Raw genomic sequence first — 13,360 nt, forward strand, 5'->3', positions numbered from 1 at the left:
AGAAAGAAGAGCAGTGTAGTTATGAAAAACATATCGCAGTGTAGATAATATCTGTTGTTTTATTCATTCCGAAGCCACAGATATCTCTGGCAAAAGTTGGCATTTATTCTTCATCTTTAATTGTCCTACTTTGATCCAATTTTGTGGCTTCTTAGGTCACTTTCAGAAGATGATTCAGTCGCCCACAAAGGTGTGAGGTGCAAATCGTATATCGGCTTGTCACTGTATGGAAGACGGGCTCCTCATTACCTAACAGGTATTTGGGAACCGCGTAGGAAGGAACTTCTTTACTCAGAGAGTGGTAGCTGTGTGGAATGAGCTTCCAGTGGAAGTGGTGGAGGCAGGTTCGATTTTATCATTTAAAAATAAATTGGATAAGTATATGGACGGGAAAGGAATGGAGGGTTATGGTCTGAGTGCAGGTAAATGGGACTAGGGGAGAATAAGTGTTCGGCACGGACTTGAAGGGCCGAGATGGCCTGTTTCCGTGCTGTAATTGTTATATGGTAATATGGTTATATGAACTGCAGATGCTGGTTTAAACCGAAGATAGACACCAAAAACTGGAGTAACTCAGAGGGTCAAACAGCATCTCTGGAGAAAAGGAATAGGTGACGTTTCGGGTCAAGACCCTTCTTCAGACTGAAGAAGTCGTTAGAAATTACTCCAGTTTTTGTGTCTATCTTCGGATGTTTGGGAACCTGTTGCTATTTTTGTACTAATGATCTAATTGCTTTATGGGGTTTATTTCTAGATTTTATTTTAATCCGAACTCTAACCGCCTGATTACAAACTGACTTGCATCACTCAGATTATGATTCCAAAGTCAGGGAATACTGGGAACACTTGGCAAAAAAACGAAATGCTGTAAAAACACCGTGGGTTTGGCAGCATCCGTGGAAAGAATTGACAGGTGACATTTTGGGCTGGGACTTTCCTTCATACTGATGGGTGGGGGGGGGGGGGGGGGGAGACTGGAGTAGCTGGAACAGAGGGGTGGGGCAAAATATGGCATGGGGGGGGTAGATAAAGGCGAGGGAGGGGGGGTCTTCTTCTTATTGATTCCACACACAAGATTGGAAGTTGTTCAGCCAGAGCTGAATACACTTCACAGCATTGGCAAACAATGCTGTCTGGCTTGTGCTTCTTGTGCGTGGTGGTGGAAAGATTGGTGGAAACAGGGCCGCGACGTGAACGCTCTTTCCTTGACCACATTGGGGGGAGGGGGTGATTAACAGAGGGGTGGAATGTGATAAAGGCTAGAGGTGAAAAGCAGGCAAGAGAGAGACACATGTAGAGAAGGGGAGTGAGATGTGAAGCCGGATGGTGGGATATGGGTGGCAGGGGGGAAAGGGAAGGAGAAAATTAAAAAAATCAGAGCAGAGGAAGGGAGATGAGTGTCAGAGGGGATAGGAGCAGGGTGACGAGGGTGGTGGGTGATGGTAGGAGAAATGGTGGGCTGGTGGGGGAGGGCATGGGAAAGAGAGAGTGGGGGAAAGAGGTATTACTTGAAATTGGTTCAATGTTAATATTGGTGGGTATAAGGGATCCTAGTGGAATAGGAGGTGCTGTTTTCTCCATGTTGCGTGTGGTCTCACTTCAACAATCGAGGAGGCCCAGGACGGAATGATCAGTAAGGAAAAAATAATTGGGTCAGACAGCATCTCAGGAAGATATGGATGGGCGGTGATTCGGGTTGGGACCCTTCCTCTCTTCGGATCAGCGTGGATGGAAATGGGAAGGGGAATTACATGGTTAGCTCCTGCATTCTCCCCCCCCCCCCCCCCCCCCCCCCCCCCCCCCCCCCCCCCCCCCTCTCCCAGCCCTGATGTGAGACCCTCCTTCCCTCTCTGTCCCAGATCTGGGAACCTTCTCGCTTCCTCCAGCCTTCCTTTCATAGAAACATAGAAAATTGGTGCAGGAGGAGGCCACTCGGCACTTCCAGGCAGCAACGCCATTCATTGTGATCATGGCTGATCGTCCCCAATCAATAACCCGTGCCTACCTTCTCCCCATATCCCTTGATTCCACTAGCCCCTAGAGCTCTATCTAACACTCTCTTAAATCCATCCAGTGACTTGGCCTCCACTGCCCAATGTGGCAGGGAATTCTACAAATTCACAACTCTCTGGGTGAAAAAGTTTTTTTCTCACCTTAGTCTTAAATGGCTTTCCCTTTATTCTAAGACTGTGGCCCCTAGTTCTGGACTCGCCCAACATTGGAAACATTTTTCTTGCATCTAGCTTGTCCAGCCCTTTTATAATGTTATATGTTTGTATAAGAATCCCCCTCATCCTTCTAAACTCCAGTGAATACAAGCCTAGTCTTTTCAATCTTTCCTCATACGACAGTCCCGCCATCCCAGCGATCAATCTCGTGAACCTATGCCGCACTGCCTCAATCACAAGGATGTCCTTCCTCAAATTCGGAGACTAAAACGGGACACAATACTCCAGATGTGGTCTCACCAGAGCCCTATACAACTGCAGAAGAACCTATACTGAAATCCTCTTCTTAGGAAGCCCAACATTCCATTAGCTTTCTTCACTGCCTGCTGTACCTGCACGCCAACTTTCAGTGACTGATGTATAAGGACGCCCAGGTCTCGCTGCACCTCCCCCTTGCCTAACCTAACCCCATTGAGATAATAATCCGCCCCTTTATTTTTGCCGCCAAAGTGGTTAAACTCACATTTATCTATATTTTCCTCCCCCCGATCTTCCCCCTTGTCCCAGGTTCAGCTCTTTCCTTTGTCTTCCCCCTGTGCTTGCAATCCTCACAGAGGGATCAATTGTCAAAGCCTATTCAACACAAGCGGGGAGATGATGCTTACCGCTTGCAGTGCACAGCCTTGGCATACTGCACCGCTTGGTCCAGCCCTCTGCGGAATTCGGCTCGCTGTTTCGGATCTGCTCCAAGCCCAAGTTCTCCTCTTTCTTTATTTCCTACAAATTAAAAGACCGTCATAAAATAAAAGTGGTGAGAAGGCCATTTAAGACTTAGATGAGGAAAGACATTTTCACCCAGAGTGTTGTGAATTTGTGGAATTCTCTGCCACAGAAGGCAGTGTAGGCCAATTCACTGGATGTTTTCAAGAGCGAGTTAGATTTAGCTCTTAGGGCTAAAGGAATCAAGGGATATGTGGAAAAAGCAGGAACAGGATACTGATTTTAGGTGATCAGCCATGATCATATTGAATGGCGGTGCAACCTCAAAGGGCCAAATGACCTACTCCTGCACCTATTTTGGATGTTTCGAGCTCTACACATGGGTGAAGGAAGGGCAGCAGTGATCTGTACAGGGCAAAGGTGTGTGGTTACAGTGCAATATCCTGGAGATGCAGATAGCAGGGTGAAGGTAGACCTAATCTACCTTGTGGCCCTTGGTCCCATAACGCCAAGACTGAGGTAGAACTGGGGCTGGGACAGAAGAGGGAAGGAGGGTCCCAGAGCAGGGCTGGGAGGAGGATCCTAGAGCTAACCATTTAACTCTCCTTCCTATTTCCACACTGATCCAAAGAGAGGAAGAGTCCCGACCCAATTCATCACCTATCCTTGCCTGCCTGAGATGCATTTGACCCAATTAGCGAGAGAATCTGGGACCAGAGGTCATAGCCTCAGAAGTAAAGAATGTTCCTTTAGGAAGGAGATGAGGAGGAATTTCTTTAGTCAGAGGGTGGTGAATCTCTGGATTTTATTATCACAGAACACCGTGGAGGTCGAGTCAATCAATATTTTAAAGGCAGATATAGATAGATTCTTGATTTGTACGAGTGTCAGGGGTTACGGCAGGAGATGGCAGGAGAATGGGGTTAAGAGGGAAAAATAGATTGGCCATGATTGAAAGGCGGAGTAGACTTGATGGGCTGAATGGCAGAATTCTGCTCCTATCACTTGTGAATTTCTCCAAAACTTTGTGCCTTTTTTCCACAGTGATCATTCTGACCTGGGCCTTTTGCTTTGAGAGCGTGCAAACTCCACGCAGACAGCACCCGAGGTCGGGATCAAACCAGGGTCTTTGGCGTGGGAAGCAGCAGCTCTACCAGCTGCGCCACTGTGCTGCCAGTGGCATTAGTTCAGTCGGTATATTTACCTGGCGGGGTATTAATCAAGACAAGCTCCATTCCATATTTCTCCAACGTTTTGTTTAGTTCTGTGGCTTCAGTATCGTAGGGCCAGGCGACCTCGACTGCCTGGAACCCCGCGCAGGCAGCGGCATCCACCCGCTGCAGCAGCGAATCCATCTCCGGGAAAAGCCAGGAGACATTGGCAGCAAAATTGTGGGGACACGGCATTAGTACTGCAAAGAAAATGCGAGCAAGATCACGAGAGAAACACTTTGAAAAGCGATAAAGCCTCATCCTCTGAAGCGCATGGGAATCAACGCTAGATTGAGAGTCAGGATTACTCTGTATGGAACTATTACCGCACAGTTATTACACATATTGAAGAGTAGGACTGAATTACTATGATTCAGCTTTGCCACACAGTTTGCCTTTAATGGATGTTCCTCATCGATTTAAAAGACAATAAACAGCTATGATTAAGACAAGTCAGATTGTTCTGCGGGTGTTCTATTGAGCAAATTCAACAGATGAAATCATCAATACTATTTGTAAGGAATATCTCCCCCCCCTTTTTGTGAGATTGAATTATGGGCCATTATTCTTCTTCAACATGACTCCACGCCCGGTGCGATCGTTCTTAACCATTAATTCCAATTTAACATTTCTCCAGAATGTAAACGTAATCTTCCGCATTCATGTATATTGTGCCCTAGATTTGCTGTTTACTCCAGAGGTGGTGAATGCATCTACATTACAAGAACACCTCAAGTCAAGAGTGTTTCATAGTCATAGGTACTGAAGCAGAACAATGAAATTCTCACTTGCAGCAGCACAACAGGTTTATAATCGCAGTACTCATTAGGTAATATAATGAACTAATATATATGAAATAATAATATGGATTATTAATAACAATAAAAAAGATGTTCAATAAATAAAGAAGCATAGAAACATAGAAAATAGGTGCAGGAGTAGGCCATTCGGCCCTTCGAGCCTGCACCGCCATTCAATATGATCATGGCTGATCATCCAACTCAGTATCCTGTACCTGCCTTCTCTCCATACCTCCTGATCCCTTTAGCCACAAGGGCCACATCTAACTCCCTCTTAAATATAGCCAATGAACTGGCCTCAACTACCTTCTGTGGCAGAGAATTCCAGAGATTCACCACTCTCTGTGTGAAAAATGTTTTTCTCATCTCGGTCCTAAAAGATTTCCCCCTTATCCTTAAACTGTGACCCCTTGTTCTGGACTTCCCCAACATCGGGAACAATCTTCCTGCATCTAGCCTGTCCAACCCCTTAAGAAGCAAACATAGATCAAAGAGCAAAACAAACCCCTAGTGTATCCAAGGCAGTTTGTATATGTAGAAAGGAACTGCAGATGCTGGTACATTACCAAAGATTGACACAAAGTGCTGGAGTAACTCAGCGGGTCAAGCAGCATCCCTGGAGATAAAGGATGGGTAATGTTTCGGGTCAGGACTGAAGAAGGGTCCCGACCCGAAACGTCATCCATCCTTTTTCACCAAGGCAGATTGTAGTTCGGAGTGTTGTTGGACTTGGTAGTGTTCAATAGCCTGATGGTTGTTGTTCCTAAAGCTGGATGTTACAGTTTTCAGACTCCTGTACCTCCTTGCCGATCGCAGGAGTGAAATGAGGTTGTGGTCAGGGTGGTGTGTATCGTTGATGATGTTGGCTGCCTTTTTGAGCCAACTGCTGCAATAGATCCTTTCGATAGTGGCGAGGTCATCGCCAGTGATGGACTGGGCCGTGTGTTCAACTCTTTTTGTAATCTCCTTCATTCCTGGGCGTTCGAGTTCTCTGATGTTCCTTGCGTGCTGGGGTGCGGAGTCGTAGCCGTGCATACGGCCTGTGAAACACGGAGTTGTAAAGATTTACTGCAGATATTTTCAACGCCGAATTGAATTGACTGGAAGGAATCTCACTGGATTCAGACTTTGACTGCAGTGGTCCATCAGTTACGAGCGGCATTCAACAGTGTCCCGGTAACCATGACAACCAATACTCACATAGCACTAGGACAATTTATTAATTGTGCCAAAATCAGTGAATGTTATTCAGCGTTATCACTGGTGCTGGTGTTAGTTGACCCAATAATCAGAGTGTACTGATGTAGAGAATGCATCAACGTGGAACTGAGAGAGGTGGGAGGAAGGGGAATAATGGCTTTCATAAACAATGTAACCCTTTGGTGGAAGCAGTCCATTAACCCACAGTCATCGCTAATGAATACTGATCGCCCACCCTCCCCGCCACCAAACAGCCAGAGAGGAAAGGTTGCTGGAAAGGGTCTGACACAGACCACTCTCTCTGCAAAGAAATCCCGCCACAGACCACCAAAATGGCTTGATGTTGGTTCGATCCTGACCTCGGGTGCTGTCTGTGCGGAGTTTGTACGTTCTCCCTGCGAACGCGTGGGTTTTCTCCGGGTGCTCCGATGTCCTCCCGCACTCCAAACACGTACAGGTCAGTAAATTGCAATGAGCTCCCTGGTCGTAGGATAGTGCTAATGCTGGGGATGATCGCTGGTCGGCACAGACTCAGTGGGCCGAAGGGCCTGTTCCATGCTGTATATTCAAACTAAAGTGACATTGTCCGCCAGGTATGGTGGTGGAGGGGCGTCACAGTGTGGCAGCAGTAGAGTTGCTGCTTTATAGCACCAGAGACCCGGGTTCGATCCTGATCGGGTGTTGGCTGTACGGAGTTTGTACGTTCTCCATGTGATTGCGTGGGTTTTCTCCGGGTGTTCTGTTTTCCTCCCACACTTCAAACATGTACAGGTTTGCAGGTAAATTGGTGTCAGTAAATTGCAAATTGTCCTTAATGTGTATGATGGTGTTAGTGTACGGGGTGATCGTTAGTTGGCACGGACTCGGTGGGCCGAAGGGCCTGTTTCTGCACTGTTTCTCTAAAGTCTAAAATCTAAAGGCCCAAGGGACTGCCTAAGAAGATGCCACAAGGATCTGGATTCGACCCTGACCTCGGGTGCTGTCTGTGCGGGCTTTGTGTGAGTTTCCTCCCACATCCCTAAGGCATGCGGGATTGTAGGTTAATTGCCTTGAGTGAGAAAGTGTACACAAAAAGCCAAGGATTACTGGTCTTAATGACCACAGGCCTGTTGCACTGACCTCTGTAATCATGAAGACCCTTGAAAGGCTTGTGCTGGCCCACCTGAAAAATATCACAAACTACCCTGCTGGAACCCTTGCAGTTTGCAATACAGGCCAATATTTCAGTGGATGATGCAGTCAAACCTAGGCCTGCATTTTATCCTCCAGCATCTAGATCGCCAGGAGACCTATGCAAGGATTTTGTTTGTGGATTTTAGCTCAGCATTCAACACCATTGTGCCAGAGCTACTACATTCCAAACTCTCCCAGTTGACTGTTCCTGAACCCCTCCGACTTTGGATCACCAGCTTCCTGACAGACAGGAAGCAGCATGTGAGGCTGGGAAAGCGCATCTCAGACCCGCTGACCCTCAGCATAGGAGAACCGCAAGGCTGCGTACTCTCACCTCTCCTTTACTCTCTCTACACCAATGACTGGACTTCCACAGACTCCTCTGTCAAGGTACTCAAGTTTGCGGACAACACAATCCTGATTGGACTGATCCAGGATGGGGAGAAATCTGCTTACAGACAGGAAGTGACGCAGCCGGTGTCCTGGTGCCATCGCAACAACCTGGAGCACAATGCTGTTAAGACAGTGGAATTGATTGCAGACTTTAGGAGAGCTCCCCCTCCCCTCCCCGCACTCACCATCAACAATACCACAGTCACATCTGTGGAGTCACTTAAGTTCCTTGGAACCATCATCTCCAGGGATCTTAAATGGAGGGGCCACCATTGACTCCACAGTCAAAAAGGCCCAACAGAGGATGTACTTCCTGCGGCAGCTGAGGAAGCACAATCTGCCACAGATAATGATGGTCCAATTCTATGCGGCCATCGTAGAGTCTGTCCTTGCCTTCTCTATCATGGTCTGGTTTGGCTCAGCCACCAAGCACAACATCCGGAGGCTGCAGCGCATCGTTCGATCAGCTGAGAAGGTTGTTGGCTGCAACTTTCTCCCCATCGACGAACTGTACACTACAAGGGCCAGGAAGCGAGCGGGTAAGATACTCTCTGACCCCTCTCACCCTGGCCACAAACTCTTTGAAGCATTTGCCTCTGGAAGGCGACTCTGGACTGTCAAAGCCACCACAGCCAGACATAAAAACAGCTTTTTTCCACGAACAGCTCTACTCAACAACCAAAAGTCTGTTGCCTCCTTTTGCTCTGGTATTTTATTTCATTCACATGTTTGAATGATAATGTTTTATTCCTAATTGTCTACTGTATATCGTGTTGTTACTTACGAGCAAATCACCAAGGCAAATTCCTTGTGTGTATACATACTTGGCTAATAACATTTACTCAATTCAATTCAATAATATAGAACAAAAATGCTCACAAAGGGCCTGGTTTCCATGCTATATCTCTAGAGTCTAAAGTAAGTTGTACAAGGCCTTTGGATTTGTCCTTTCGTCGCAAAGGTTAACATGTAATGAGATTCTTCTCTGGGGAGCAGTCTATTGATCCACACAACCGGGCCCTATTTCACCTGATATGTATCCACAAGATAGGAAACATAATCGTCTACCACACCTAAGCCCATGCCAGCGTAGAAGAGAGAAAATTGCAGCAAATTGCCCAGAGCTGACAGCATATAGATATAATTACCTATTATTCTTGTGTAAAATATAGATAGAACAAACACACTGCAACTATCCCAACACTGCCTCGGAGAGAGAGAGAGAGAGAGAGAGAGAGTGGGAGAAAATGAATTCCACAATCATTAACTTTTATGGTTAATTATTAAATGTTATTCCACCAACGAGGATTAAAATTCCCGAGTTCTGGAACTTGGCAGTTGATATATTATTGATATTTTTGTTCACTCTCTTGCATATAAATTGACTTAAATGAATCAACCCCATACTGGTTTTAAATTAAGTCATTCCAGCAGAAGACCTCAGGGCCAAACATCTTGTTACATAAAACACAACCTGCTTGGGTTTCCATAACAACAAAGCACTTAGGAAAGGAACTGGAAGAATGGGGGGGGGGGGTTTGCAGAGAAAACATCAGTGATAACTGCTGAAGATTTTAGCAAAAAAATGACAAAGACAGGATTTAGAGAATTTGCCTGTAAAGGCACCATTTTAAGATTGTCAATCTGGCTCCAAGATCTGTATCTAAGTGCAATTGAGAGAGGAGATAAAAATCAAAGTTAGCTCCCCGCTCAGTGGAAGGTGTGGGGTCTATTTTGAACCTATTAACTGTGGATGGCTTTGGACAATGATGGCAGTGCACACAACCTGGACTGATTCAAAATGATACCGTGGATCGAAACACAGTAAGGGGGAGATTTCTGAACAGAATAGGCAAACAAAACAATTCCGCCAGCCAGATTATTTTAGGGCGGAGGTTGACAGATTCTTGATTAGTATGGGTGTCATGGGATTATGGGGAGAAGGCAGGAGAATGGGATGGAGAGAGAAAGATAGATCCACCATGATTAAATGGCAGACTAGATTTGATGGGCCCAATGGCCCAATTCTACACCAATGCGTCCACTATTTCTAGATCCATGTACCTGAGGACTCTGGGATGCAGGCCATCAGGCCCAGGGGATTTATCATCCTTCAGTCCCATTAGCCTACCCAATACTATTTCTCGCCTAATTAAAATTTATTTCTTTAGGCGAGAAATCACTTCATTGGAAGAGGGAACTTGAGATCAAATCACCGCCTCCAGCCCTGTCCAATCACAATGGAGGGCAATGGAGTGACTGAGCCTTTGGGAATGGCTACACAAGGAACTGCAGATGCCGGAATCTTGAGTAAAAGATCGACAAAGTGCTGGAGTAACTCAGCGGGTTCGGTATCACATCTAAAGGACATGGATAGGTGATGTATCGGGGCGGGACCTGTCTTCAGATTGATTTTTGTAGTGGGGGTAGGACAAAGCCTGGCGAGTGATAGGTGGATACAGCTGAGGGGAGTTTGGTTGGCTGATGAGTAGACAAAGGCTAGGGATAAAAAGGTGACAAAAGGGTGTCAGATAAGGAGATATAAGGCCAGAGGGAGGGAAAAAGGTGGATAGGGAGGAGGGGGGCAAGTGGGGGGGGGGGGGGGGGGGGGGGGGGGGTAGAGTGGGTAGAGAAAAATGGGTGCGTATTTGGGTGGAGGGTGGCACAAGGCAAGTCATAAGTGATAGGAGCAGAATTAAGCCATTCGGCCCATCATGTCCATCACCATTCAATCATGGCTGATCTATCTCTCCCTCCTAACCCCATTCTCCTGCCTTCTCGCCATAACTCCTGACACCCGTACTAATCAAGAATCTATCTCCCTTGGCCATTGACTTGGTCTCCACAGCCTTCTGTGGCAAAGGAGGAGCCTAAAATTAGAGAATTTGGGAATGTCTGCTTGCGGAAGAGGAAGGAGCGGTGGGATCACACACTCCATCCAAACTCCCATCCTTTATAGTAATCCTGCAGCATTCCATTACAATGGCAATCAATTTTACATCTTTTCAATTGCTATTCGGAGAGCAGAAATAATGATATATTCTTCCTTCAGTCATAAAAGTCATAAAAATGACGCTATTTCTGTCTGCCTCCCCGTAGCGCGGCTGCCTCACAGCGCCAAAGACCCGTGTTTGATCCCGATCTCAGGTGCTATCTGTGTAGAGTTTGCATGTTCTCCCTCTGACCGTGTGGATATCCTCGGGGCGTTCTGATTTCATATGATTATAAGGCATTGGAGCAGAATTAGGCCATTCAGCCCATCAAGCCTGCTCCACCATTCAATCGTGGCTAATCTATTTTTCCCTCTCAACCCCTTTCTCCTGACTTCGCCTGATAACCTTTGACACCAATACTAATCAATCTCCACTTTAAAATACCCAATGTCTCAGCATCCACCACCGACAGTGGCAATGAATTCCAAAGATTCACCGCCACATTCCAACCACATGTAGTTTCCCCCCACATCCCAAAGATGTGCAGGTTTCTCGGTGAAGTGGCCTCTGTAAAATTGCTCCTGGTATGTAGGAAGTGGATGAGAAAGTGAGATCTCGGTGGTCAGTGTGGACTAGACGGGCCGAAGGGTCTAGTTCCAAGCTGCATCTCTAAAACGAAAGCCAATTGGAATGACATGTGGCACACACATTTCTATGAATTTAAGTAACTAAAATTTGCATTTGGTACTTAATAGAGTCGAATGTTTCATGCCACTTCACAGCAGGGTCACCAAACAAAAAAAATATTGAATCACATTAAGAGACATTTGACCAGGCAACACAAAGCTGGTACAAAGAGGTTGGTTTTTTTTTAGCATATTATGACATTTGCATTATTTTCTAATTGAAGATAAGAGTTCTACATCGTATTCAGAAGAAGCAGATGTCATTTCAAGGCCACAAAGTGTGCTTGTAGTTTAGTTTAGTTTAAGTTTAGAGATACAGCCCAGATACAGCCCACCGAGTCCGCACCGACCAGTGATCCCCCCCACTAATACTATCCTACACACTAGGGAATACTTACAATTTTACCAAGTAATTAGCCTACAAACCTCTGCGTTTTTGGAGTGTGGGAGGAAAAACGGAGTTCCCGGAGAAATCCCACCCAGGTCACAGGGAGAACGTACAAACTGAACAGGCAGCATCTGTAGTCAGGTTTGAAACCGGGTCTCTGGCGCTGTATGGCAGCAACTCTACTGCTATGCATCCTTTGACACCCTTACCAATTAAGAACCTTTAAAAAATATCCAATGACTTGGTCTCCACAGCCGTCAGTGGCAATTAATTCCAAAGATCCACTACCCTCTGGCTAAAGATATTCCTCCTCATCTCCATTCTAAATGTATGTCTTTTTATTCTGATGCCGTGCCCTCTAGTCCTAGACTCTCCCATTATAAGAGTTGTTGCCTTACAGCGAATGCAGCCATGGAGACCCAGGTTCGATCCCGACTACGGGTGCTGTCTGTACGGAGTTTGTACGTTCTCGTTCTCAGAGATCTTCGGTTTCCTCCCACAACCCAAAGACGTACAGATTTGTAGGTTAATTGGCTTGGTAAATGTAAAAATTGTCCCCAGTGTGTGTAGGATAGTGTTAATGTGCGGGGTTTGCTGGTCGGCACGTACCCGGTGGACCGAAGTGCTTGTTTCCGCGCTGGATCTCTAAACTAAACGGTTTGTAAGTCAGAAACAAACACAAAGTGTGTGGGAGGAGATGCCGGTTCACCAAAAAAGACACAAGTGCTGGAGTAACTCAAAGGTTCAGGCAGCATCTCCAGAAATGCTGCCAGACATGCTGAGCTACTGCAGCACTGTGTCTTTCTGAGCGTGGGAGAGGACCATAGACATAGCTGTGATGGGAGAGCAAGCAGACGTGGGAAGAGTGGCTGCCAGTTGGCCTCACTGAAGTCCCAGGCCAGCTTCCCAGGGTGGCCGAAGCTCCGGACCAGCCAAGTGGGGTGGCAGAAGCTCCCAGCGAGCCGCGCCCATACCTCGACAGCCTGGCTCACCCGCCGTGGAACCTGGACCCCGCCTGGAGTCATCCAAGCCTGCTTGACCCTCTCGACCGGGAAGCGGTGAGGAGGACTACGACAGCGGCGGACTCTGGACAAAGGGCCGTTTTCAAGATGGCGGCAGATGGAGGAAAGGAACGGTGTCACCTGGACAGGCGGGCCTTCAGGGCCGAGAGAAGACTGCACTCTTAAGAACTTTGTAACTTAGTTGGCGCCAGAAACGTGGTGACTCTTTGTGTACTGTCTCGGTGAAGTCTACTATGGTACTACAATTGTTGCGGTTTTGTACTTATCTATGATTGTGCTTATGTATAGTGTGATTTCACTGAATCCTACCTAGAACAAAGATTTTCATGGTGGCTTGGTACATGTGATAATAAAGTATCATCATCACCATCACTGACACAATGAGTGAGTGAGTGAGTCTGCTCAACACTCCCAGATCTCCATTGACATGGCTCAGAGGCTGGGGAAGAGAAGGCGTGCGGATGTGCTCCATTCCCACACGGCAGAATATGCTTGCAGCCCCGCAGTAGCCGGTAGATTCATCTCCCCCCATCCAGTGTCCCAAATGTTCATCCATCTGTATAGGGTGTTCATTACCACAAAAGAGGTTCCACAGAACCAGGTAACAAGATATTAAGACAGAGGAGGGGAACCAAGCGCAGGCTCGGCGATCGTTTCGCTGAACAC

The 13,360-nt window shown here is 46.8% G+C and overlaps 1 protein-coding gene and 1 long non-coding RNA gene across 6 annotated transcripts in view; one reads left to right on the forward strand and one right to left on the reverse strand.

Moving 5' to 3' along the window:
• LOC129700809 (uncharacterized) lies at window positions 1-4,086 on the forward strand. Its single transcript, XR_008724106.1, has 3 exons — window positions 1-256; window positions 755-913; window positions 3,933-4,086. It is a non-coding gene; the product is annotated as an uncharacterized LOC129700809 (long non-coding RNA).
• hyi (hydroxypyruvate isomerase) overlaps window positions 1-13,360 on the reverse strand; it is a 28,062-nt gene that overhangs the window by 12,319 nt on the left and 2,383 nt on the right. For 2 of the 5 annotated variants that reach the window (XM_055641517.1, XM_055641518.1), the window contains exons 2-3: window positions 4,093-4,299; window positions 2,834-2,945 (exon numbers count right to left, since the gene is read on the reverse strand). In XM_055641517.1, coding sequence (XP_055497492.1) covers window positions 2,834-2,945; window positions 4,093-4,294 — 314 coding nt within the window. In that variant the 5' untranslated portion in view covers window positions 4,295-4,299. Of the gene's footprint in view, window positions 1-2,833; window positions 2,946-4,092; window positions 4,300-8,813; window positions 8,852-13,360 lie in introns of those variants that run through there. The other 3 variants (XM_055641520.1, XM_055641519.1, XM_055641516.1) reach the window with 3 other exon arrangements.

The sequence above is a fragment of the Leucoraja erinacea genome, chromosome 10 (genome assembly GCF_028641065.1).
Source record: "Leucoraja erinacea ecotype New England chromosome 10, Leri_hhj_1, whole genome shotgun sequence".
Lineage (NCBI taxonomy): Eukaryota > Metazoa > Chordata > Chondrichthyes > Rajiformes > Rajidae > Leucoraja > Leucoraja erinaceus.